Source organism: Mucor mucedo (genome assembly GCF_025094135.1).
Source record: "Mucor mucedo strain NRRL 3635 chromosome Unknown EV154scaffold_98, whole genome shotgun sequence".
Classification (NCBI taxonomy): domain Eukaryota; kingdom Fungi; phylum Mucoromycota; class Mucoromycetes; order Mucorales; family Mucoraceae; genus Mucor; species Mucor mucedo.
This window is the reverse complement of record NW_026252382.1, coordinates 68,003-91,762: the sequence shown is the minus strand read 5'-3', so window position 1 is coordinate 91,762 and position 23,760 is coordinate 68,003. Positions and strand designations below refer to the sequence as shown.

Sequence of the window (23,760 nt, the reverse complement as noted above, 5' to 3'; positions counted from 1 at the left end):
GGTGATAGATAGGGGATACCTATCTTGACCTCCTGGTCGGTGGGCGTAGGTTCCTGCGACATGCGTTGTTTGTCCAGGTGATATCTACTGCACGAATTTTTTTAATTAGTTCTTTTTCTAGTTTAATTGCTTTGAATACTGCTTTATCGCGGATTTTAAGGGGGTGGCTTAGTCGAAAAAAAGTATATAAGAACGCGGATTTGCAACGCGCGATAAAACTATCTACTCTTCGATAGTATAACTTAAGTGTTTATTGGTGAGGATGATGAGTACTAGTTACTCCCTCTTATGTTTCGTTTTAAATAATGAAAATATAGTAAAAAATAAAATAAAGTAAAGGTGTGTCTAAAAAACTTCATATGTGATGAAGGAAAAAAAGTTAAAAATGGGAAAGGGAAAATGTTGCATGAATTTGTTGTTATTTTGACAGGTGATCTTCAGGGTTTAATTTCGCTGATTGAATAATCAATTTTAATTTGTTGCTGGTGTTTTTTGAGATCCTTCCGGATTACCTCCGATTGGTTGTTCTTCTGTTGCTGGTTCCTGAAAAATGTCCATTGCTTCGTTCATATTTCTTCCTGTCAATATTTGTTTCAGTTGGTCTTCGGTAATAATGTTTTGGCGGTAAAAGCATCTTGCTACTGATTTTTTTACCGGCTCTCTAATAAATTCTAGTGCTCTCATTGAACAGTTGTTCCTAATTTGCTCCAGTTTTGCTGTTTTTTCTTCTGTCGATAATCCTGTTAATTTGCTGTCTCTTAAATGTGAAATATATAGGTAGTTATATTCCTTTGTGAATATACCCGCCTGTTCCAATTTCTTTTCTGCTGTGTCTTTATATTTTTCGTGTATTAATAGTAGTACTGTATCCCAATCTGGACAGTATGTATCAAGTACTTGAATATTGTCGATTCCTACGAAGGCTAATTTTTTTCTAATTTCGGATGGTTTCATTCGTCTTTTGCATGGTATATGTATGTTTATAAAGTTGTTTTCCTCTTTTTTTTCCTCGAATGTTCTTGTTGCTATTTCCAATTGTTTCTTGGTTGGGTTGTTTTGTCGAAAAAATTGATTTTTTCTTCTTTTGGTCCAATTGTTGTTGTTGTTGTTGTTGTTGATTTGTTGTTGTGCTATATTGCTTTTCGTTGCTTTTAAGTATGGGAACTCGTTTTGTGAGTTCATGTTACTGTTCTGGTTGTTACTTTGGTTTATTTCTTCTGCTTGATATTTGATGTTGTTATTATTTGTTTCCTTGTACTCTTCTTCCTCATTTTCTTCTTCCATTTCTCGCAGTTTCTTTTTTAGTTCAATATTTTCTTTTTTCAGGTTGATGTTCTCCCTAATCAGCTCCTGCATTTTTTTTGTTTCTTTTTCTGTTTTTTCTAATCTTTTCTTTAACAGCTTCATTTCGTTCCAGACATTTATTTCTCCTGTTGATTCATCCTCTTCTTCCATCTCTGTGTCTGTGATATCTGAAACATCATTTTCGTTGTCATCTTCAAATTCACTTTTATCTTCTGTATCTATTTCCATCTGTTCCTCGTTTGTTATTCTTGTTTCATATTTTAAAATAGTTTTCATCTCCGCAAACGTTGTTCCTTTTTCGCAGTGTTTGCATTTGTATTGTGGCTTTGGTGGTTCTCCTTGGTTTCTTCCATTTTTTTGTATAGTTCCAATTGTTCCACATTTGTTGCATGCCATTTTTTCTCTAGCTAATTCATACTGTTCCATAATGGCTTCTACATCTGCTGTGAATTTTAGTTCCCCTCCTTTTTTTTTGTCCTTCCCTGTTGTTCTTGTATCATCTATCTGTCTTTTTTTTTCTTTTGTTACTTTTAATGTCAACTCCTGTGCCTCGTCCATTGTGTATTTTTTTGTGCATTTTTTGCAGGATAGTACTATTTCTGCATATCCTTCTTCTCCAATTTCAATGTAATCAATTCGGTTTATGTTTATCCATGCCCCTTTACATTTGTTGCATTCAATTTGTTTCTGATGTTTATTGAATTTGATGATGAATTCAATTTGTTGTTCGTTTAGATGCTCTTTGTTTGTTAAGTCTATTGTATCCAATGCTTCATTTGTTCCTATTCCAGGGGAGATCGGTGCACTCCTTTTTTTCCTGTTGCATCGCTGTTTGGTTTTTTGTTATCTTGTTCTATATCCATGATACCTAAAGCGGTTGATGGCGTACTTTTTTGTGTTTCCTTTTTGTGTTCTGTTTCTGTTGTTTTCACATTTTTTTGTTGATTCTTATTATTTTTTCTGGTGCTTCTGTTAACTGTTGTTGTTTCATTTAAGGTTGGCGATAAATAAGGGATACCTATCGTAACCTCCTGATCGTTGGGCGTAGGGTCGTGTGACATGCTTTGCTTGTGCAGGTGATATCTACTGCCCGACTTGTTTTATAATTAGTTCCTTTTCTGGTCAAATTGCTTTTATCGCTGATTTTAACGGGTGGCTTGGTCGAAAAAAAGTATGTAAGATGGTGGATTTACAATGCGCGATAAAACTATCTGTCGGTCCTGAAGATCCACAGGTCATAGCAAATATACCGCGTAAGCTACAGACGCGTCCTAGATTTAAGCCAGTAACGCCAGCGCGTTATAAAAGACAGCGGCTATTGAATCTCGTCCTTGGTCCGGCTCGGCCCTATTAAATAGTACAGTATAAATACCAAATGCGCATAAATAAATAAAATCATCTTTCGTCTTACTTAAAATACGACTGTACTCATAGTAGTATCTTCCTGCTATATATAGTACGCGTTTAAATAGTAGCTCTATACCTACGAATAAAAGACTGACAACTGGTAGCACCAGGACGCCGTATCTTACTCTTTTGGTTGAATTTATCACACTGATAAATTGGTCAGGAAACTTAGAAGAAAAGGTGTCCAATACGTACAAGTTTTATTACAAGATTGCAAGTCATTCCGAACATTGAGAGAAACATTCAAGAGCAATAGTCAAGGAAACTTTGGGGATTTATCAGACAGATAAATTTGACGACACTTTAATCGGTGCAGAGAGTTTTACCCACACTTTTTTATCCTTTTATTTTATTTTATTTTTCGTTTGTCTCATTACTCATTTCGACTATAATGGACAACAACAATACGCAAAACGCAAGTAGCAGTAATCCAAGGGCACAAGAGACAGGCAGCTCGTTCTCGACCATGGAAAACTGTTTTATTCAGCTTACCGCAGCAACTTTAGAGAATCAGAAAATGACACGTGAATTTTTTCTGAACCAATCAACAAGACAAGCAAAAGTCACGGAGCCAGACACGTATGATGGTACGCGTAACGCGAATATTATTGACGCTTGGACTAGGGGTGTTGAAAAATATGGCGAATTTTTTACGTGGAACACTACCACAGTTTACAAGTACGCAACGACACTTCTTCGTGGCCGAGCTGAACTATGGCATAGTCAACTGACTCCTGCGGTCGAGGACTGGGATACTTTCAAGGCGCTTTTGGTAACCGAGTTTAGGCCCACAAATGCCGATCTCATCTACCGTGATCAACTTGCAAGCATTAGACAAACCGGTGACATGGAAGGTTACGTTAATGCGTTCATGGATATTTGCCTATCTTTACCGGATCTAACGGACGATGAAAAATGTGATAAGTTCATGAGGGGGGTGGAATCAGATGGTCTTAGAGCCGAACTAAGAAATATTGATCGACGAACAAGAACCATCGGACAATTCTACTCTATTGCAACGAACTACGCTGGCGCACGTGTATTTGTAACACATGGTCAACATAAAGCATCATCATCATCTCAATATGATCCAATGGATCTTGATGCTATTCAACAGAATCGTCGCATCAACTCTTATCAAAACAGTCGTGGTGCCAATCAAGGACAGTACAATCGAGGTAGCAATAACTACAGAGGTGGTCGTGGTCGTGGCCGTGGCCGGGGTACTCAAGGTTATCGTGGAGGGTATCATGGTGGTGGACAACAATACCAAGCGAACTTAAACCCTAACATACAATGCTTTACATGTGGTAACGTGGGTCATTACGCCAGGCAATGTGCTCTAAACAGCAATGCAAGAGCTCCTCTAACCCAAGCACTTCAACCAACTAAGGCTGCTTCTAGTGAACACCCTTCTGCTTTACCATTGAACCTCATCGATTTGGACATATCAGATAATATGGAAAAGGAAGACAATAAAGCTCATAACTATTCTCGTTACGCCTATTTTGATCCTATGTGTGAAATTGAGAATGATGGTAGTCAGGATGTAAACCTTGAGAACCCTTACGTGTGTTATACCTATAATAATATACATACGGGGGAACGACCTTTTGAGCTAAAATCCATATGTCATGATACAGATCACTGTGCTTCTATCCATGTTCTGGACGATACCATGTCGTCCGACCTGATGTACATTTCGGAGTTGACGGCTCTGCGTACAAAAACGGACCTCCCACTATATGATGCTTCAGTACAACTCTATATGAATCATAAGTACGTCCCTATACGAGTACTTATTGATACAGGAGCCACAGAATGCTACATATCTCCGGGTTTGGCAGAACTGGTGGAAGGCAAACGATGTCAGGTGGATCGTCAAGTCGAAACTGCTGGTGGTACTATTGATAACATTGATGAACAAATGTGGTTTGAACTAGATTTACAGGGCTATAAGACACATGTCCCTGCTTTTGTGTACGCCACAAAATTTGATGTTATACTCGGAAACTCCTGGCTGAAGAATAATAAAGCGCATATCACATGCGAGGATGGCTCTATTATTTGTAACAGCAACACTCAAGGCCATAGGATAGTGCCAAATAAAAGCATCAAGGGTGAACCAAATAGCAACGTTGAACTAAACAGCATATATGACGCAGTTGGTAAATACTTGATATCTTCAAAGCAGGTACACCATCTTCGTAAATCAAAAGATGTAGATACGTGTCTTTTGTATGTAGTTGATAAACCCGAGACGAGCGGAGGAGCAGACGATTTTTCTTCTATCATTATCCAGTCATTCCCTTCAGTATTCAAAGATGAGCTGACAGGACTTCCACCAGACCGTGGTTTTCAACACGTTATTGATACGCAGGGTGCAAAACCAGTGAACAGACAAGCATTTCGCATGAGTCCGTTGGAGCTGGATGAGCTCAAGAAACAATTAAAACAACTGTTAGACCTTGGACTAATTCAACCTAGCTCATCACCATGGGGTGCTCCTGTGCTCTTTTGTAGAAAAAAGACAGATAATACTCTTAGAATGTGCATAGATTACCGGGCTCTTAATGCTCTTACACTGCGTAATTCTAGTCCTCTGCCAAGAATTGACGAGTGTTTGGACAGATTGAAAGGTGCTCGCTACTTCACCAGTCTGGATTTAAAAAGTGGATACCATCAGATTCGAATTCAACAAGACGATGTTCCGAAGACTGCGTTCAATACGCGTTATGGAAAATATGAATTTCTGGTATTACCCTTTGGACTCAGCAATGCACCGCCCAGTTTTCAAAATTGGATGAATGATCTATTAGGGGACTTCGTAGACAAATTTGCTCTCGTATACTTGGATGATGTGCTTATCTACAGTAACACTCTAGAGGAACATTTAGAGCATGTGAAAGAGGTATTAAAGAGATTTGAATGTGCAGGACTCATTGTCAACCGGGCGAAGTGTCACTTTGCAAAAGAAAAATTAATTTTCTTAGGGTTTGAAATCTCTGGCCAAGGCATATTACCCTCATCAGCTAAAGTAGCAGCAGTAAGGGACTGGTCTATTCCTCAAACGGTACAGCAAGTACGGCAATTTTTGGGCCTTAGTCAACATTATAGAAGATTCATACCTAATTTCAGCTCAATTGCATCACCGCTTACAGACCTGACGAAGGGAACAGGACACAAAAAGAGAGCCGTAGCTTGGACAGAGGAGTGCCAGAAGAGTTTCGACAAAATCAAGAAATTACTTACATCAGCACCTGTACTTCAGGTACCGGATATGACACGCCCTTTTGTTATCGAAACGGATTCAAGTGATTTTGGTGTTGGGGCAGTGCTTCTTCAACCAGCAACAGAAGATATCCATGCAACAGTTGACAGCAAACACACGACATGGCATCCAGTAGCGTATGAATCGAAGAAGCTATCCGCGGAGGAACAAAAATTTCCGGCCCAGGAGCGTGAGCTTATTGGGATTGTGCATGCGCTTCGTACTTGGAGATGTTTCATAGATGGATGTCAAGCAGGTTATGTCGTATATTCGGATCATAACCCTTTGGTCTACTTTCGTCAGCAAGCAAAACCTACACCACGATTAATCCGATGGATCAGCGAATTGGAGATGTATGCACCTGTCATCAAGTATAAGCCCGGTTCAAGCAACATTGTAGCGGATGCTCTTTCTCGAGCAGAGATTGAGGTATCAACCCAGGGTGGATCAGTACGTTCCTTGGAATCAGACTATTTGTACTCATTATGGGATCGATTATCACCGGGGATGGTTGCGGACTGGCCTTTGCTCTATATCAATAAAGGGGAGGAGAAGGCATCAGATGCTGAACTCAAGGATCTATTACTGAAAGAGCGTGATAAGTTCGTAGTCAAGCATAATCTGGTGTTCCGAAAGATCAAAGTCCAAGATGCAGATAAGAAACTTTGTATAAAAGAAGCCAAGTTTATACCTTTTTCCGAACGAGCTGATTTAGTTCAGAAATATCACGACGATTATGGGCATGCTTCATTCAAGTCTATGATGAACCTATTCACGGGCAGATACTGGTGGCCAACAATGCGTCGAGATATCGAGGAATGGATTGCACCTTGTCCTTCATGCCAAGTTAATAGCAAGAAAATTGTAAAGCATCAGGAGCCAATGCACCCTCTTCCGGTACCACACGCTTTTGAAAGATGGCATATCGATTTTGTAGGTGAGCTACCTTTGACTGTCAACGGAAATAAATGGTTAATTACAGCAGTGGATTACACAACAAACTGGCCGGTAGCTCAAGCGGTACCAGTCGCATCGAAAGAAGCAGTAGCCGACTTTATCTACAAAGAAATTGTCATGAAATTTGGCTGTCCAAAGGAGATTATCACGGATCGGGGCCAGAATTTTTGCAGTGGCTTAGTGGAGGCATATTTGAAACGAGTGGGCGTTAATCACAAGCTTACCTCCGCTTTTCACCCACGAACAAACTCGAAGGTAGAGAGATATAACGCAATCATCAAGGGTATGCTTCGAAAATACGTCAAAGGTAGCATTCATCGCTGGGATGATTATGTGGACACTGCTCTTTGGGCTACCCGTGTACGTGTGCATTCGACCACCGGTTTTTCGCCATACTTCTTGACTTACGGACGAGAACCTAATCTCCCAAGTGATCCAAATCAGCCTTATATTTGCAACGAGTCAATCAATGATCCACGCACTATCGCAGATTTAACCGCAAGGGAGCTAGAATCGTTAGAACAGCATCGAGCAGCAGCAGAATTCAGGTTAAAGGCAATGGGCGAGAAGGATAAGCAAAGATGGGATGCTCTTGTACAACCTATTGACTATGAAATAGGAGATATGGTGCTGGTTTCTCACGAGGGAAAATTTGGTTTGGAGCCCAATTACAAAGGTCCATATATAGTCACTCAAGTCTTAGATGGGTATGGTACGTGCAGATTGGAAACTATTCAAGGTGAACCTCTCAAGTCATTGATTCACAAAGATCGTCTTAAGCCAGCTAAGGGTCCTAAACCTACTGAGGATTGGTACAACCCTACCACTAGTCGCGCGGTAGTCAAAGAAATTACATCCACACGTAGTGGTCGAGGAGGAGGGGGACACCATGTGGTCGTGCCAAATCGTAACAAACAAGATCATGTTGACCCAATTGTAATACCAACACCACCAAGCAACCAAAATATGTCAGCAGCTCATCCCCATCAATCACCTGTGGTAGATTCATCAGATGACAAACCTGAAGTGGTGAATCAACAAGCAGATGCTTCGAGACGGGCGGGTCACACAAAAACCCAAGATGAAGAAGAAAAATGGTTCGAGGCTATGGAGGCAAGTAACATGGACGAGGTAGTTGATTCAAATACCGAGGTAAAGCAAGATACCATCAAGCAATACGATCCACTATCATCATCGTATAGACCGGATGAAGAGAAGGGAGCTACTGGTAGTAATGATTTTCAGCATATCCTAGATGGATACGAAAGTATATCTTCTGGTGACAATATCATCGATGAACACATTTCTGAAGTCAGCTCGCAAGGTCTAGAATCGACCCATTCATCACCCAAGAGTAAGCCAGCTAGGAGAGAAACTACTGAGGACAGCATATCACACACTCAAGCAGCGCCAGTAGCAGCACAAGTTGAGGAAAAGCCCGTAGTACAAGTAGCCAGCTCATCAAAGGAAAAACTAGTTACACCTGGTAGTCCACACGCAATTAAAATGCAAAGTAGTGTCGATTTTTTAAAACAAAAACAGGCCAAGAAACGTGTCACACCTACAAAAATAATGCCAATCAAGGCCACTCCAGTAGCAGTACCTATTTGTGTACCCACAAACTACCCAAGTCAACCGAAAGAAAAATTCAAATTGCCAAAGGAATCAAGTTTCACCTACAGGTCAAAACCGCTATTGCCAGCAAAATTCCATGGTAATTCAGCAAGTATGGGCACTCCAAAGAAGTTTTTAGCCAAGCCAACTACAAACTACAAGGACACAACTAGTAATGAGTGGGGACACTCAATGGTCTCGGAAGGGGGTATTGTCGGTCCTGAAGATCCACAGGGCATAGCAAATATACCGCGTAAGCTACAGACGCGTCCTAGATTTAAGCCAGTAACGCCAGCGCGTTATAAAAGACAGCGGCTATTGAATCTCGTCCTTGGTCCGGCTCGGCCCTATTAAATAGTACAGTATAAATACCAAATGCGCATAAATAAATAAAATCATCTTTCGTCTTACTTAAAATACGACTGTACTCATAGTAGTATCTTCCTGCTATATATAGTACGCGTTTAAATAGTAGCTCTATACCTACGAATAAAAGACTGACAGATTTTTTAAACCTTAAATAATACAAGTACGCATATGTTTAAAAATTGTATCACGTGACTATCACGTGGATCTACACCTACTGGCCAGAAGAATACTCTTCAAAGTACAAGTACAAAATAAAAGATACTGTTTTATTTAAGAGTGGGATATTTATACTATCTAGTTTGGTTGTTATTTCATATATACGTAATTGTTTTATAAACTAAAGTAGTTTATAACTTTGTCTTGTTAGTAGTGTTGGAACTTTTCGAGCTTGCACCGATCTTGCGCCAGTTCGAACGAAGCTCGAACCGAGTTTTTGTACTCAAGCTTGCGCCACTTTTTTTTGGGTTAGAGTGAGCATCGATCGAAGCTCGCTCGGCTAAAATGTCGATAATAGTCACTTTAAAGTTAAGGTCCTTGAAAGACTAGTGATGGTATTTCCCCTTGATTTTAATCTTTTCTTCCCTTTACCATTTTTTTTTTTTTTATTTATGCTCTAATAATTCCAGCTAAAATGCTTTAGACTTAATTGTACAACCAACAAACACATTTAGCATAGAAAATGATACAGTGTTGCACACTAAACCCAACTAAGCCAAATTTTTACAGCAACCATAGTAACATGACGTAGCAGAATTTGTCGTGTTTCCTCCAATAAAGATCGTATAGAATGACCTTCAATATGGTTAAATTATAATATTCGAGTGGTACTCTCATATTACCAGTATAATCTTACAGATTATGTATTGGGAATTATATTATTATTGGTTGTTATGACTCTCTTTAATCTGTTACTGAAGTATCAGCAAATGAGAAATTTTCACTTAATAATTCGGGCCAATCAATATGATAAAATATTGATTGACTTGAGACCATATAATTCTAATTGCCATGTTTCAGAAGATAGAAACAAGCCACTTGTGATATTTGATAAAATGCACGTATAAAAATAATGAGATAAAACGAATATTTTTATTAGGGTAAAAATAGACTAAAGAACTCTGCTGCTATGAAATAATCAATCCTTTTTATATTGCCAACATCTCCTGGATTTATGATGAGTCAACCTTTCTGGTTTTGGAATAAATCTATATTTTAGTCTTCCATCTTGTGTTATCTAAACTCTACTCGTTAGAATTGATTAAAGGTAACGTTGTCCCAGATGTGTGAAACGGGAACACGAGTATTCTGACAAATACTTGGTGCAGTGGCACACTTCTTTGTAAGATCGTGTAACGGATACTGTTAAAAGATACATACTTGTTTGTCAAGTGTAATTGGCAATAGAACATAATAGTTGTAATTGATCATTTATGCTTTAATTTTCTAATGCATAAAATACGATCCCAAATATAGAATATCTTATCGAAATTTGTATATTTGGTTGTAGAAGATAGGTAGCCATTAATTCATACACTATTTCTTTATACTCTTTATAGGCAGTATAATTATATCAACATATAAGTAAATGAACCATTTATACTAATAGCTGTTCTATTCTCTCTATGGGTAGCTAAGCCATTGAGAGAACTATTAATATTAAGTTTCTCTTTCTTATAATTCTTGATTTGATCTGAGAAGATTCTCTTCTCGATCGGTGATATCGTAACTCAGCGGTATAGCTTTCTGTATCCAACTGTCATTCGTATATCGTATTTAGGCCAATCATGTAATCTTTAATATAGAAATATGTACTCGAAGTAGGAGAAGTTGTGTAGCAGTATACATGTGTATGCTGGTATGCAACATTGAAGGTTCTTTTTTATTTCATAATTTAATTATTTGAATGATTTGCTTATTTATTCTTAAGTGAATCGTACCCAAATACGACACCACTACCTATTCTTTACCAGATTCAATCTCCAAGATGTTTTGATATAAAAAGCGTCCTCCCTTTTGCGATGACCTTCTCTCCATAACTTTAATAAAGGATTAACAGAGACTCATTTCTTCAATTCTTTTTCTTCTGTTTTTATCTAATTTTATTATCTCAAAACATCACAGTAGCAGAATTAATTTAAACTTTCATGTTCACAAATTCAACTGTATTATATTTATAGATTCAGTAACAGTTCCGAATTTTGTGTTAAGGCTGATGAAAAAAAAGTTTTTTTCTTTTTCTTTTTCCAACTTCTATTTCTATAAATAACGATTTTATTATCATAACTTTCTGTAATTAACATCACTTTGACGTGCACTTTGTGTAATAAAAAGGGCGAGCGAGTTCGAGCTATCGTATTTGCAACCGAGCTAGTGTTCGGAATGAAGATCGAAACTCCCGAGCGAGCTTCGATCGTGTTCCGGTCGAAGCTCGCTCGAATGCGTTTTTTTGCAGCTCGAGCTCGCTCGAAGTTTCTTAAGCTCGGCTCGGTTGCAAATACGATAGCTCGAACTCGCTCGCCCTTATTATTACACAAAGTGCACGTCAAAGTGATGTTAATTACAGAAAGTTATGATAATAAAATCGTTATTTATAGAAATAGAAGTTGGAAAAAGAAAAAGAAAAAAACTTTTTTTTCACCAGCCTTAAAACCAAATTCGGATAAATCACAAATTATAATACATTTAAATTAATTCTGCTACGTCATGTTACTATGATTGCTGTAAAAATTTGGCTTAGTTGGGTTAAGTGTGCAACACTGTATCATTTTCTATGCTAAATGTGTTTGTTGGTTGTACAATTAAATAAAAGTCTAAAGCATTTTAGTTGGAATTAGACCACCCGATGTCTAAAGAATTTTTAAAATTTCACTAAACTTTTCGTTATTTTTGTGTCACCATTTCCATTTTAATCACTTGTCGTGTAACAAAATAAAAAGCATTACGAAATTATTGTTCAATAAATTCGCAATTAGTGTATTTATCAATTTCGACCCATAATATTGTCCTTTCTTTTTTATTCTTCTAAACATTTTAAATGAACTCAAAGAAAGAAGCCAATAACAACAAAAACAATCAAGTAACACTCTCCTTTGTTGATGCCGACCCAAAAAAAAGAAAGACAGACGGCAGAAAACGTAGAAGAACAGAAGGAAAGAAAGAACAGGAAGAGGATAAAAAACAAATCTCTGATAAAGGAACAAATAAGAGAGGGATATGGACCAAAAAACGTGAAATGGCCGTTTTGACATCATATGTAACCCATAGGCCATTTGCAGTTCCATATAAAACCAGAGGAGTATATTGGGAACGAATTTTGAAAGAGGTCAATGAACAGGACGAAAGTGAAACTCCTTTGAAAAGAGTGGCAATGATTGCCAAATTTCATGATTTACTTGACCAGTATAAGCATTTGTTTTCAGAGAATGTGGTTAATAAGTCGTCTGGAATCAATCGTTTTAATTCGGATATTGAGCGAGCTGCTTATAATGCTTGGAATCAGGTATTTATCTTTACTGAATTACTGATCAGTGATATGACATATTAATAATTTACCTTGTAGTACCAAGAAGATATCAAGTGTTCTGCTGACGAGAAGATAAAGAAACGAGAGGATATAGAGAAAACGGAAAAAAGGGATAAACGTATGCAAGGACTGGCAAAGGAAGGCAAATGTTTTCATAAGAACAAGGGGAAAGAGAGAGACGATGGCCCTTCTACTGCAATAACAGGTTCAGCAATTAATCCTGTAGAAACAACCACTACTGTAGAACCTATTCGAATGATAGAAGACGAGCCGGAGTCTATACTCGAGAGATCAAATGGTCTCCGTCGTAAAGAGCATTCAGAAATAATGAGTGCTCTTCAAACATTGCATGAGGATAATCAAAAGCTTCAACAAATGTTTATGATGTTTTTAAATAAATAAACTTTTAATTATTCAACAATATCAAATTGGCTTCTTTCTCTCATCAATCCTTGTATGTATTCCTCGAGAGATGGTGGCTGCAAATCAAACATCGAAGATACAGTAGATCCATTAATGCAGGTGTGAAAATTCTTGAAAACTGTACTGAGCATATACTTTGTTGCTGGTCTTGTCTGCGAAACAATATTTCCATACTTCCATTTGCATGCTCTAAACAACTGAGAGACTTTGCCGAATTCCATCTCAATTGCTACTCGAACTTTTGACATGGAAAGATTCACTTCGCCTTCGAACTCATTTCTTAGTGGGTTACGATACGGTTGGATGACATGCATTGTGGACCAGTAAGCCTCGTCTCCATAAATACAATACTCGTATTCCGGAGAAATATGCCCAAAGTGCGCTTGAAGACGTTGAAGCATTTGACTTTCGTTCAACATACCTCTGTCATTTCGTCGACCAACGTAAGGACCGGATAAACTGCTGGTAATTCCGTCAGGGGTAGAGATTGCTTGGAACTTGATACAGTGTTGATGCTTCCAACCATTAAATAATGCCTTTTGGTCTGCGTTGATTTTTGGACGGCATGTTTGTTGCATGGTTCCATCGATAAAACCAACAATGTTTGGATAATATGCCCCTTTCTCTAGAATAGCTCTTGAAAACTTTTCGCAATTGGATTTGGAAAACTGTCTCTCGTCAAACTCGAGGCCATACCTGAACTTCTGAAGTAAAATATCTGACAGTCCATTGACAGTTCTTCCAATGTTATCTTCAGCCATACCAAAGATGTCAACCATATCTGATAAGCGACGTGGAAATGAGAGTCGATAAAGAAGCAGAGCCATAGCAAACTCCCTGGTTACCTTGATGCTATTAAATCTTAGTTTATTATCCAAACCGATGAGTTGGCAAATTTGACAAATCTCTTTGTAGGTAAAACGAAACATTTTATAGCACTTTTCTTCTGTCCATGACTCTAAATCAGGTCGCTGATACTTTGCTCTGGTTTTTCTACTGTTGCGCTCCTCAATACGTCGTCTATCAAACATGTACATAGCTATATCATCCATAAAAGTACGAGAGTTCATTTTTAAAGTTTACAAAGAACAGATAAATAATTTGGAGTAGCAAAAAAGGACTTAATGTCGTTATTTTTGTTATGCATTTATGAAATACTAAATGACGCAATTACCATATAATTACGTTGCACTAGTACAAACTCTGTAACACTACGCTAAATGGAATTTTCAAAAATTCTTTAGACATCGGGTGGTCTATTATTAAAGCATAAATAAAAAAAAATGGTAAAGGGAAGAAAAGATTAAAATCAAGGGGAAATGCCATCACTAATCTTTCAAGGACCTTAACTTTAGAGTGACTACTGTGATAATTGAGAATAAAAAGGGAAATGTAAATTGGAAAATAAAGCAAGTAAAGAAATGAGACTCTATAATCCTTTATTATAAGTTGGAGAGTTTGTCATGATAAAAATAGAGGTCCTTTTTATATTCAATTATTACTTCAAGATTTTTCCTGCGCAGATCGAATTGACTATTTACCCGCAAACTGGGAAATGGCAGAATTAGATTTAGAAATCAGTTACATATGAAACATAACTTATTGTTATTTACAAGGAGCTAGTTGACCCATATCCGGCACTTCTAGAGCATTATAGTTTATCCATTCAATGACAGGGTCCTTGATTGGATTACTAAAATAAATTTATGAGAAACTAGAAGATTCGGCAGCTACTCGACCAATCCAGGAACGATTATGAAATCTGATCTCAGTTTGACATATGAGGGAGCTGGTACTGTGTCGTACCAATAGGAATGTATTCGCAATATGGTACTTATAATACATAGGTTATATGTATTATAATTGAGTGACAAGATAAGAGTAATTATATTCGTGGAATTAGGCGTCAAATACGACACATACAATAAAAATCATCGGTAATCCAAATTTATATAAATTATCCAAATTTGGAACTCTGACACATTGAATACAATGGAAGAGCCGATAGAAAATATTACTAGAAATCATTGAAGCAATCTGTCGGCGACAACGTACCCTTGAATTCATGTAGAATTCAACAGTCAGGATAAATTTATGGACTAGCAATTCTAGTAACAGTCAGCTTTCAAAAGAGTATAAATAGACCCCATTATTTCAGTTAAAACTTCAGTCAAATAAGGTAACAAGGACTTATAATCGTACTTATCGTACCATTGTTTTTTTATATACTTTATATTTTTTTATCAAATCAGAAGTAATTGATTTGTAACAATAAGGTTACCATTGATTCATAGTCTTTTTTTTAAGTGAGTTTAAGAAGAAAGAAAGGAAGAAAATGTAAAAAATAAATATTGGGCTTGTGGTGTTTTGGGATAATAAAAATTCAGACAGAAAGGAAATAAAACAAAAGTAGGAATACTTTGAGACTGTTGATATGTTTTATTTAGTTAAAAGAGAATTGGGCATTATCAAGGTCAAAGAATAAAGGATATATATAAGATGTCTGAATTTAAATTATAAAATTATTGCATAATGGAAGTACACTATTTTAGTACAGTGTCTTCTTGCACTATTTTAGTTAAAGACGTGTAGAGACTAAAGAAGTGTATTTTCTTTATCAAGTATGGATGCTGAGATATTTATATTTTAGTGTAGAATGTATGATGTAAGTGTATCTGATGTTATTTTTATGATGATGATTTTATTAGAAGTAAGCCAGATCATCACAGGGCTTACGCCAGTTTTATTTGGTTTTGTGACCTAAAATCCGAATTCTATCTAGTGCATCAGATAGACAACTTATCTCTGCTTTACAACGGTACTACCGCAGAAAATGTTCCGGTTCCCAGGAGCTTGTCAACACAAGTAATGGTGTAGTCAATGGCGTTGTCGGACCTGGTTTGGTGCTATGGTATATATTGTTGCAGCCAATCTAAATTGACTTGGTGTTACACAGGATAGGATCTTTCCTATAAATACGCCCCCTTTTTTTTTTCTAATAAATACTTCTTCAGTTTTATCTTGACTAAAAATCTAGTTTCTTAATAATTTGTAATTGACTCCTTTGTGTTTCCCTCAACTTTCATACTTCTTGTTTATCTTAAAGTCTTTACTTTACATATAACAATTAACTCAAAGTTCATATTTTCACACTCGACTCGAATCTCTTTATTACTAAAACCGTATATAAGATATTGTTTATAATAACATAATTACTTTTCTTTTTAATCTTGGCAATTCGTTTATATTTATATTACTTACGCCCTCTTAAAATCATCGTTGATTATCTTCTTATCCTAAAAAACTTTATATTATAAGATTTCTTAAGTTGACTACTTCCAGTCTGGTGCTCACTTTCATAACTACTTTACTATTAACCTCAGTGTTAATAACCTATCTCCACCTTATCCTTTAAGAACTATTACCAGTGTCTTAACAATATCTCCACTTTTTTCAAAGATCATATCAACGAGTCCAGAAGAGGCAATGAATGTGTTTTGTTTGCTGCATCCCACCTAAAGTAAGATTGGTTGTTTATCGTCATTATTTAGTTATACAGACAATTTTTTTAAGCCTTTATAGCCACTACAACAATTTAACGAGTCAACTTTGTGTCGGTTCCGTCACCTTCTTTTTTGAGACCACATTTGATAGCGTGAATGATTTTCTTGTCTTAATTGACGTGGCTGAATCACATGGAAAAATAGATTAAGACAGATGCATGCCAAAGGGGGTCTTACGTCGCCCTGGTCAACATAAGTATGTTGTTTGTCGTTTCAAAGATATCGTTTATAACGTAGGTCTTGTCCGATACACCGTGTCTGAAAATTATTACAAAGTCATATCGCATCACATTTTCAAGGAATTTCTTTACTCGAAGATGGTGAATGGCAGCAACAATACTTTTTTATATAAAAAAAAATGGTCAACAACTTTGTTGACAAAATCAACAACAGTTGTTTACAACAAACAATCCGCCATAGTGCAGGGTATCAACCCGTGAACTGAATACGTAAACTGTATTAATTAGCCAATAGTATTATTTGCCAAAACCATCGTTTGTACTCGTCAGTGTCGGTCCAATATTTCGAATGTTTTCTTATAAAATCGGTCCAATTTCTTTACCGGTATTGTCGGTCTAACTTTTTCAAAAATTGGACCGATAAAAAGTTTCAGGGTGCATTTCTGGGGAACTGGTCCGGTATTGCTATGTTTATGAATGGTTATACTAGGGAAAGCATAAAAGCAGTAATTACAGGGCTTCGAAAAACTGAAAAGAACAAGTTTAGGGCTGTTGATAAATATAAATCAACTATTACCTGCACTTTATGGTATGAAACTACCACTAAGCAAGTGGTTAGAAGAGGGGACTCCATAAGGAAAATAAAAGGCACGGTAGTTCGTGTCAGCAAAAATTGTTCGAGACGTGTATATAACAGGTCCGTCACGTCCAATCGAGACTAAAACGATTCATTGAACATTGCTCTAATAGGATTTTCAGCATAAGTTTCAGACGATGTCCTAACTTCTCCGCCTTTTTATCGTGGTATGCAAATAAGTAAGTTACTAAAACTATTAGATTAGATATATTTTTTACTAATATAATCCGTTCAAGGTCTAACTTATCTGATAATTTTATGCAAGCCAGATTAGCTAAACAAGGAACTGTTGGCGTCTGTAACTAATTTTGCTCTTTGACTGATCACCAGATATGTCATAAAAGTCAGAAAATGTGCCGATAAAAATACTGCTACAAAAGGAGGATATATGTAAAAGAGTGACCCTTTAGTGGAAATGAGATAGTAGAGTAAATGCGCTCCATACTTCAAATAACATCAAAAATTTAGACATAAACTACTTGATAGCACCACAAAAAAAAAAATTTCAAGTAGACGTTCCTTAAGACCTTGTCGAGAGGAAATATGAATAAGCTTTATATAATTGGGAGATAAAAAGACCAAATTGTGGAATTTATTTTTATTATTACACCAACTTTTGTACACAACCAGCTACAAACGGGTTGTAACTTTTTCTTCAAAAAAAAAAAAAAAAAAAAAAAAAATTTGTGATACATAAATTAACAATTTTACTCTTGTTCATTTCAATAACAAAACGGGTGTACACTACACAATCTTACTATTATGTACAATATGACAGGCCAAACCAATATTCTTGTCATAATCTTACTGCATCGATTTAAGAATCAATGCGCACTTTAAGCTGTAAATAATTGCTTCCTATGTCAATTTTTTTTTTTTTTTTTTTTTTTTTTTTTGATGCTTTTATTGTTATTTGCATCAAATATATCGACTAAGGCTGCCTTCGAACTTGAGTTTTATTTGTGTGAAAAGTCGCCCATGGTTACCATCTAACAAATAAACAATTACGTGAGTTACATAAACTTAAAGCAGTCTATACTGCGTATACTTGTTAAAAGGAGATATACATCACAATGATAGCTGAAAAAATCGGGATCTACTCGACGTCACGAGCTTACTACGCGTCAAATTAAAAAAAAAATGCAGCCATATTATAAAAAACACCTTCTTTTTTCTTCCTTCGTTCCTCATTATGTCGAATCCTGTTGACTTAAAAACCCAAAAATACGATCGTCAATTAAGGTATGCTTGTAAGCAGTTGCTCAAACTTAAATACTTAAATCACTATAAAGACTTTGGGCAACAACCGGACAGCAAGCTTTGGAAGAGGCCAATATTTGTTTACTCAATGCTACTCCAACTGGGTGTGAGATTCTCAAGAATCTCGTTTTACCAGGTACGTTTTTTTTAAATATGCGCGGTTGAGTTTCCAATGATTCTTATCTCAATTACTGCATGAAGGCGTTGGCCATGTAACCATCGTAGATGAGCAAAAAGTTACGAAGCAAGACATACACAACAACTTCTTTTTAGATCCCGACAGCACAGGTCAATCCAAAGCAAAATTAGCGGCAGAATTGCTCCAGGAGCTGAACGAAGATGCTTCTGTTGTGCACATAGAGAGGGTAAGTCAAATTACGGGGAAAAAAAAAGTTGGTATAATTCACTAATATGGTGATATTCGTAGAATCCATCCGATCTTATTCATAACAGTCCTGAGTTCTTTGATCCATTTTCCATGATTGTCACTGTAAATATGGTTCACGATGATATGTTAAAGCTTTCGACTATCTGTAATGAATCCAGTAAAATTTTGATTGCTGTTAAGAATAAGGGTTTGGTCGGAGTCTTTAGCATACAATCACCAGAGCATACAGGTAAGAGGGAAAAAGAAGAGAAGACAACGAATATGATTTTGGTTAACAATTGTGTTAATATTCTGTAGTGATCGAAACGCACCCTGATAATGCAACTGACCTTCGCCTAGCAACCCCATTTCAGCACTTGGTTGATTATGTAGATACTTTCAACTTGGATGAGTTAGATCAAACAGATCATGGCCAAGTACCATTTGTTGTTGTGCTTTTAAAATATGTCGACGCATGGAAAAAGGAAGATAATTCAATCCAAATTCCCTTGTCATACCAGCAGAAAAAGGAGTTGGAAAAAAGGATTGCAGCAGGAAAGAGAACGCCGGATGAAGAGAACTTTGATGAGGCCATTTCCAATGCTTGGAGACTTTGTTCAAATGATCATGTAAGGCAACATTTCTAACTAATGTTCCTCATACTGACCCAATCACTTAGATCTCAGATGAAGTCCGTCATATTTTTGAAGAGCCATCATGTCAGAGTGCCCATAGTGACGTAAGTATTAAAAAGAAGATGGTTTTGTATTGTATTAAAGTAACTCTTTTTTTTTTTGAAAAATAAAGTCACCTCATTTTTGGATTTTAGCCCGAGCAGTACGCGATTTTGTAGAGAATGAAGGCGGTGGACATCTTCCTCTTTCTGGAAAGTTACCTGACATGAAATCTGATACATTAAATTACATTGGTTTACAAAATGTTTATCGTGAAAAAGCTTTATGTGATTTGGAAGCTGTAAAAAAAAGAGTGAGAGGATTTTTGGAAGGTTCTGAGGTTAGTATTCCTGATGAGACCATCGAAATATTTTGCAAAAATGCCTCCAACGTGAGAGTAATCCAATACCGTCCCCTTACCGAGAATCATGTGTTAGCGGAAAAACTAGGTAAAATTTAACATGTAGGATGATGTTTTTTGTAGTTTCTGACCTCATTTTTTGATTAGTTAACTGGGTAAAAACTGATGAGAATATCTGTTATCTCTTGGCCTATTATGGAGCTGACAAGTTCCGTTCAAAGTATGGTCATTTACCTGGTAAGTCTATTATGTATTTAATATAACATTGTCTGATTGTTTTGAGGATAAAGTCTCCCAGGTGGATTTCAATCCATTCAAGGAGGAGGTACAAGCGTATATTGAAAGTTTGGGCGTGTCCTCTGCAGATACTCAAGAGGTCATGTCAAGTGAAGCAACGGATAAGGCTATTCTAAATTTGTAAGTGTCAAAATTTAACACATGCATATCCCGCTAACCTAAAGTTGGCAGTATAAGATTTGGCGATATGGAAACCCCGAATTTGGCTGCTCTTATTGGTGGCTTAGCGGCACAAGAAGCGATTAAATTGATAACTCATCAATATATCCCAATTAATAACACGTGTGTATTTAACGGCATTACTTCAACCAGTAGTGTATTTGAAATATAGTTTAAAATAAATAAATAATACAGGGATAAACATGTAAATTTTAATCGAGGGGAGAAACAATGGTGATTATATAATCACAAGAGATAAATCGGAGGAGAGAGAGAGAGGGAAAGATAGATGACTGTTTTCTAAAAATAATGTAAAAAAAAAAAAAAAGAGAAAAAAAAAGAGAGAGATAGAGATGCTTATAATAATTAAAAAAAAAAATAGGATGAATACAAAAAAGAACATATTTAGGTATTATGTTCCATAATTTCTTGAGGTTTGATTTACTTGGCTCGTTGTTCCTTTTCCATACGAGCAGCAACACAAGCAGTAAGGGCAGCGCCAACACCACTACCATCTCTAGCAAGACCAAGACGAATGGTATTACGGATGTCATTGATTTCGGGTAACATTTCATGAAGAGCTTCATACATTCTAGACTCGAAAGAAGGATAGAATTCATACAGAGAACCATCGATACCAATATCACAACCTCCTTCCTCAATACCGGTATGTTGAACAATAGCAGCAATTGAAGCAGCGGCAAGACGAGCAGCACGCTTACCGACAAGTTCACAGATCTTCTTGATAAATTTAGCCTCGATTGTTGTAATGTCATGTAAGTTGAGATTTGTGTCCAAGATTTCTTTGGTGTTTTCAAAGTCCTTTGAATCATCAGCCTCAATATTGGACATAAAAGCGGTTTCAAAAGACCAATGTCTGGAAATTTCCTTAGACCAAGCAATAGAAGTATGTTCATCACGCTTAAGAAGAAGTTCACGATCAATCATATCGGTTAAGACGTTACGAGAAATTTCACCAAGGTACATACCCGAAATCATTTTTTCATAAATTTGAGCATGAGGATTAATAGATTCACGATCTAACTTGTTATCAAAACGAGTAAGAGGAAGAATTTTACGCTCATTATCAAAAGCCCCAAATTCCATATTAATAATCATCTCGTCAGCAGTGGTCTTACCACCATTCCACTTTCCAATTTTATCCATTTTCTCAATATATGCACCATTTGCACCAGTACCTAAAATAAGACCGGCTAAAGTGGCTGGCTTATTATACGCGTTGGACAAAAGTGTACCGACGGTATCATTGACGAGGGCAGATACTTTCACGGGAACATGTTTTCTCAAAAGGGCATCTTGTAACAACAGGACGGGATCTTTACCGACGGCTCCCGTACATGCAAAACCTTTAGTCCAGGTAGAAAGAATACCGCGATTGATCTAAAAAGATAAGCAAATGTTGTCATTAATTTTAAACGTTATCTTTTTTTTTAAAAAAACCTTAGCTTACCTTGGATTGGAGAACGGGGAAAGAAAAAGTATAGCCCAAGTTGAGTTCAGTTTCTTGATCCTCAAGGCCCTGCTCAGTTAAGAAAGTATCTACACATTCGGCAATATAATCTGTTTACGTAAAAAACAATAAAAAAAAAAAAAGCCATGTTAATCGGAACTCTAATAAGTTTCATCTGGTAATATAAAATTGTTGGGGGGGAAAAAGGAAAAAATAACAAAATAAAACGTACCACACAAGTTACGCATAGGACCAGTCTTTAATTCTTCGGAAACCCGAGACTTTGAAGAAACAGTCTTAAATTTTCCTTGGCCTTCAAGAGTGACAAGAACAACACGCAAATTGGTTCCTCCTAAATCGAGAGCAAGAAAGTGACCTTCTTCCTTACCTGAAAATTACAAGAGAATCTGTCTTGGTAAACCTTCAATATGAGATTAAATGCCTTGGACCTTACCTGTTAAACGACCTTCAACATAAGATGGAATCATCGCCAGTGTTGCGCCTTCCTTTTCCAGACCTTTGTTCATTTCGATAATAAATCGATCGCGAATTTGCTCGAGGTATGTGGTGTCAACTGTAAACTGTTCGATGATATCACGCATGTAGGCTTCTTGTTCGGGAGTTCCACCGAATTCATTCACTTCGAAGGCTTTAGGTGCTTTGATGCCAGACATGATGATGTAATAGGGTTTTTTTGTTTTTGTTTTGTAATATAAAAAAGGGAAAAAAAGAAGAATGTTTAAAAAAAAATATCTAGTTCCTTTTATGCAGCGGACTTTTTTTTCCCAGAAACCCAAAGAAAAGTGGAAAATATTTCAGTTAAACTACCGCAGTGATTTGCATGATAGGGTAACATGCCATAGTGGATGAAGTATACTGACAAAGACGTGTTTTTTATAAATTTTTTTTTAAAAAAAAACCCAAGGGTTGGGATCTTTGTTAAATCTTCTCTCATAGATTAACATCTTGACGGATATATTTATTTACTTACCAAACGATGGATATTAAAAACGGTCATTTAAAATTTAGTATCTTTCTGATCGTACAATGATTACAATTTATAAAATGTTTTTTATTTTAATGCGTGTATGAAATTTCAATTCATACAACATATTTTGACACAAAAATATTGTCTAAGTGTATATAGTATATTTAATGTTACTTCAACGGTACATGTTTATATCTTTTAAACGCCAGTCTAATCATTTATTATAATGACATCGTGATTACGGAGTTCGTACCACCTAAAAAGCTTGAGAAGATCAGATTTGGGCTTTAAAAAAGAGGTCACTTAATTCCAGTCACGCGCAGTCTTTAACCAGTGGCTCTCTCAGGCCTAATGTGATGGCCTAATGACTATCAATGTTTACATATTGTAACCTACTGGTCAGTTTTTTACGCAGATGAGATGCGACAATTTCTCATTTATTTTACATAACAATGATTGCAGTACCCAGTTCAAGATACAGCATCAAGGGGGACTCTTATATCGTTACTCTTTGGGAAGTTGCACCACGTAATTGTGTGTGATTAAATAGCAGTAATGACACTGGTTTCGATGGCGTAAACATTTAACCTCAGACATACCTTCATACAGGAATTTTAGGTTTTTTTTAAGCTTTGCGCGTCTTCTTTTCAAGTATCATTTCTCTAGCTAAAGCTTGCCCGGTTTGTATACTTGACACAAAAAAAAAAAGAAAAAAAAAAGCGAAACGATCATATATCTTTGTAAAAAATATGTTGGTATACAAATACGAACGGAATGTTTGTGAAAAGACAGCGCAAAAGAAAGTTATGTGAAGTCAGATCCCCTACATGGCATAAAGCAATATTACCTAATCGTAATATTTTAAGGAGCTTCAGGTGGATGCTTTATAATTACGCTTTTCTTAGCCTGCGCGAATAATTTATGAAAATAGTGTA

The 23,760-nt window shown here is 36.5% G+C and overlaps 5 protein-coding genes across 5 annotated transcripts; 2 read left to right on the top strand and 3 right to left on the bottom strand.

Moving 5' to 3' along the window:
• Positions 1-471: 471 nt before the first annotated feature.
• On the bottom strand, positions 472-2,704 carry EV154DRAFT_595183 (uncharacterized protein; the record flags this gene model as incomplete). The annotated part of the gene is made up of 2 exons (XM_051606995.1): positions 2,499-2,704; positions 472-1,964 (listed from the first exon to the last, which is right to left on the bottom strand). Exons 1-2 carry the CDS (start codon positions 2,542-2,544, stop codon positions 472-474), a joined length of 1,539 nt encoding a protein of 512 aa, XP_051454238.1. The 5' UTR covers positions 2,545-2,704.
• A 12,975-nt stretch (positions 2,705-15,679) lies between these two features.
• On the bottom strand, positions 15,680-16,719 carry EV154DRAFT_484724 (uncharacterized protein; the record flags this gene model as incomplete). Its single annotated transcript, XM_051598681.1, has 5 exons — positions 15,680-15,775; positions 15,983-16,043; positions 16,131-16,165; positions 16,295-16,373; positions 16,610-16,719. The coding sequence occupies 5 exons, from the start codon at positions 16,717-16,719 to the stop codon at positions 15,680-15,682; spliced, it is 381 nt and encodes a 126-aa protein (XP_051454237.1).
• A 275-nt stretch (positions 16,720-16,994) lies between these two features.
• EV154DRAFT_554355 (uncharacterized protein) lies at positions 16,995-18,088 on the top strand (the record flags this gene model as incomplete). The annotated part of the gene is made up of 4 exons (XM_051605184.1): positions 16,995-17,308; positions 17,362-17,427; positions 17,485-17,546; positions 18,027-18,088. The coding sequence occupies exons 1-4, from the start codon at positions 17,079-17,081 to the stop codon at positions 18,086-18,088; spliced, it is 420 nt and encodes a 139-aa protein (XP_051454236.1). The 5' UTR covers positions 16,995-17,078.
• A 301-nt stretch (positions 18,089-18,389) lies between these two features.
• EV154DRAFT_519804 (Nedd8 activating enzyme E1 subunit 1) lies at positions 18,390-20,552 on the top strand. The gene is made up of 10 exons (XM_051602765.1): positions 18,390-18,490; positions 18,541-18,644; positions 18,710-18,873; positions 18,936-19,125; positions 19,194-19,504; positions 19,555-19,614; positions 19,683-19,998; positions 20,058-20,147; positions 20,201-20,327; positions 20,379-20,552. The coding sequence occupies exons 1-10, from the start codon at positions 18,441-18,443 to the stop codon at positions 20,536-20,538; spliced, it is 1,572 nt and encodes a 523-aa protein (XP_051454235.1). The 5' UTR covers positions 18,390-18,440; the 3' UTR covers positions 20,539-20,552.
• Positions 20,553-22,655, bottom strand: EV154DRAFT_519798 (hexokinase-domain-containing protein). Its single transcript, XM_051602764.1, has 4 exons — positions 22,292-22,655; positions 22,070-22,225; positions 21,838-21,947; positions 20,553-21,767 (listed from the first exon to the last, which is right to left on the bottom strand). Exons 1-4 carry the CDS (start codon positions 22,509-22,511, stop codon positions 20,808-20,810), a joined length of 1,446 nt encoding a protein of 481 aa, XP_051454234.1. The 5' UTR covers positions 22,512-22,655; the 3' UTR covers positions 20,553-20,807.
• Positions 22,656-23,760: the final 1,105 nt, after the last annotated feature.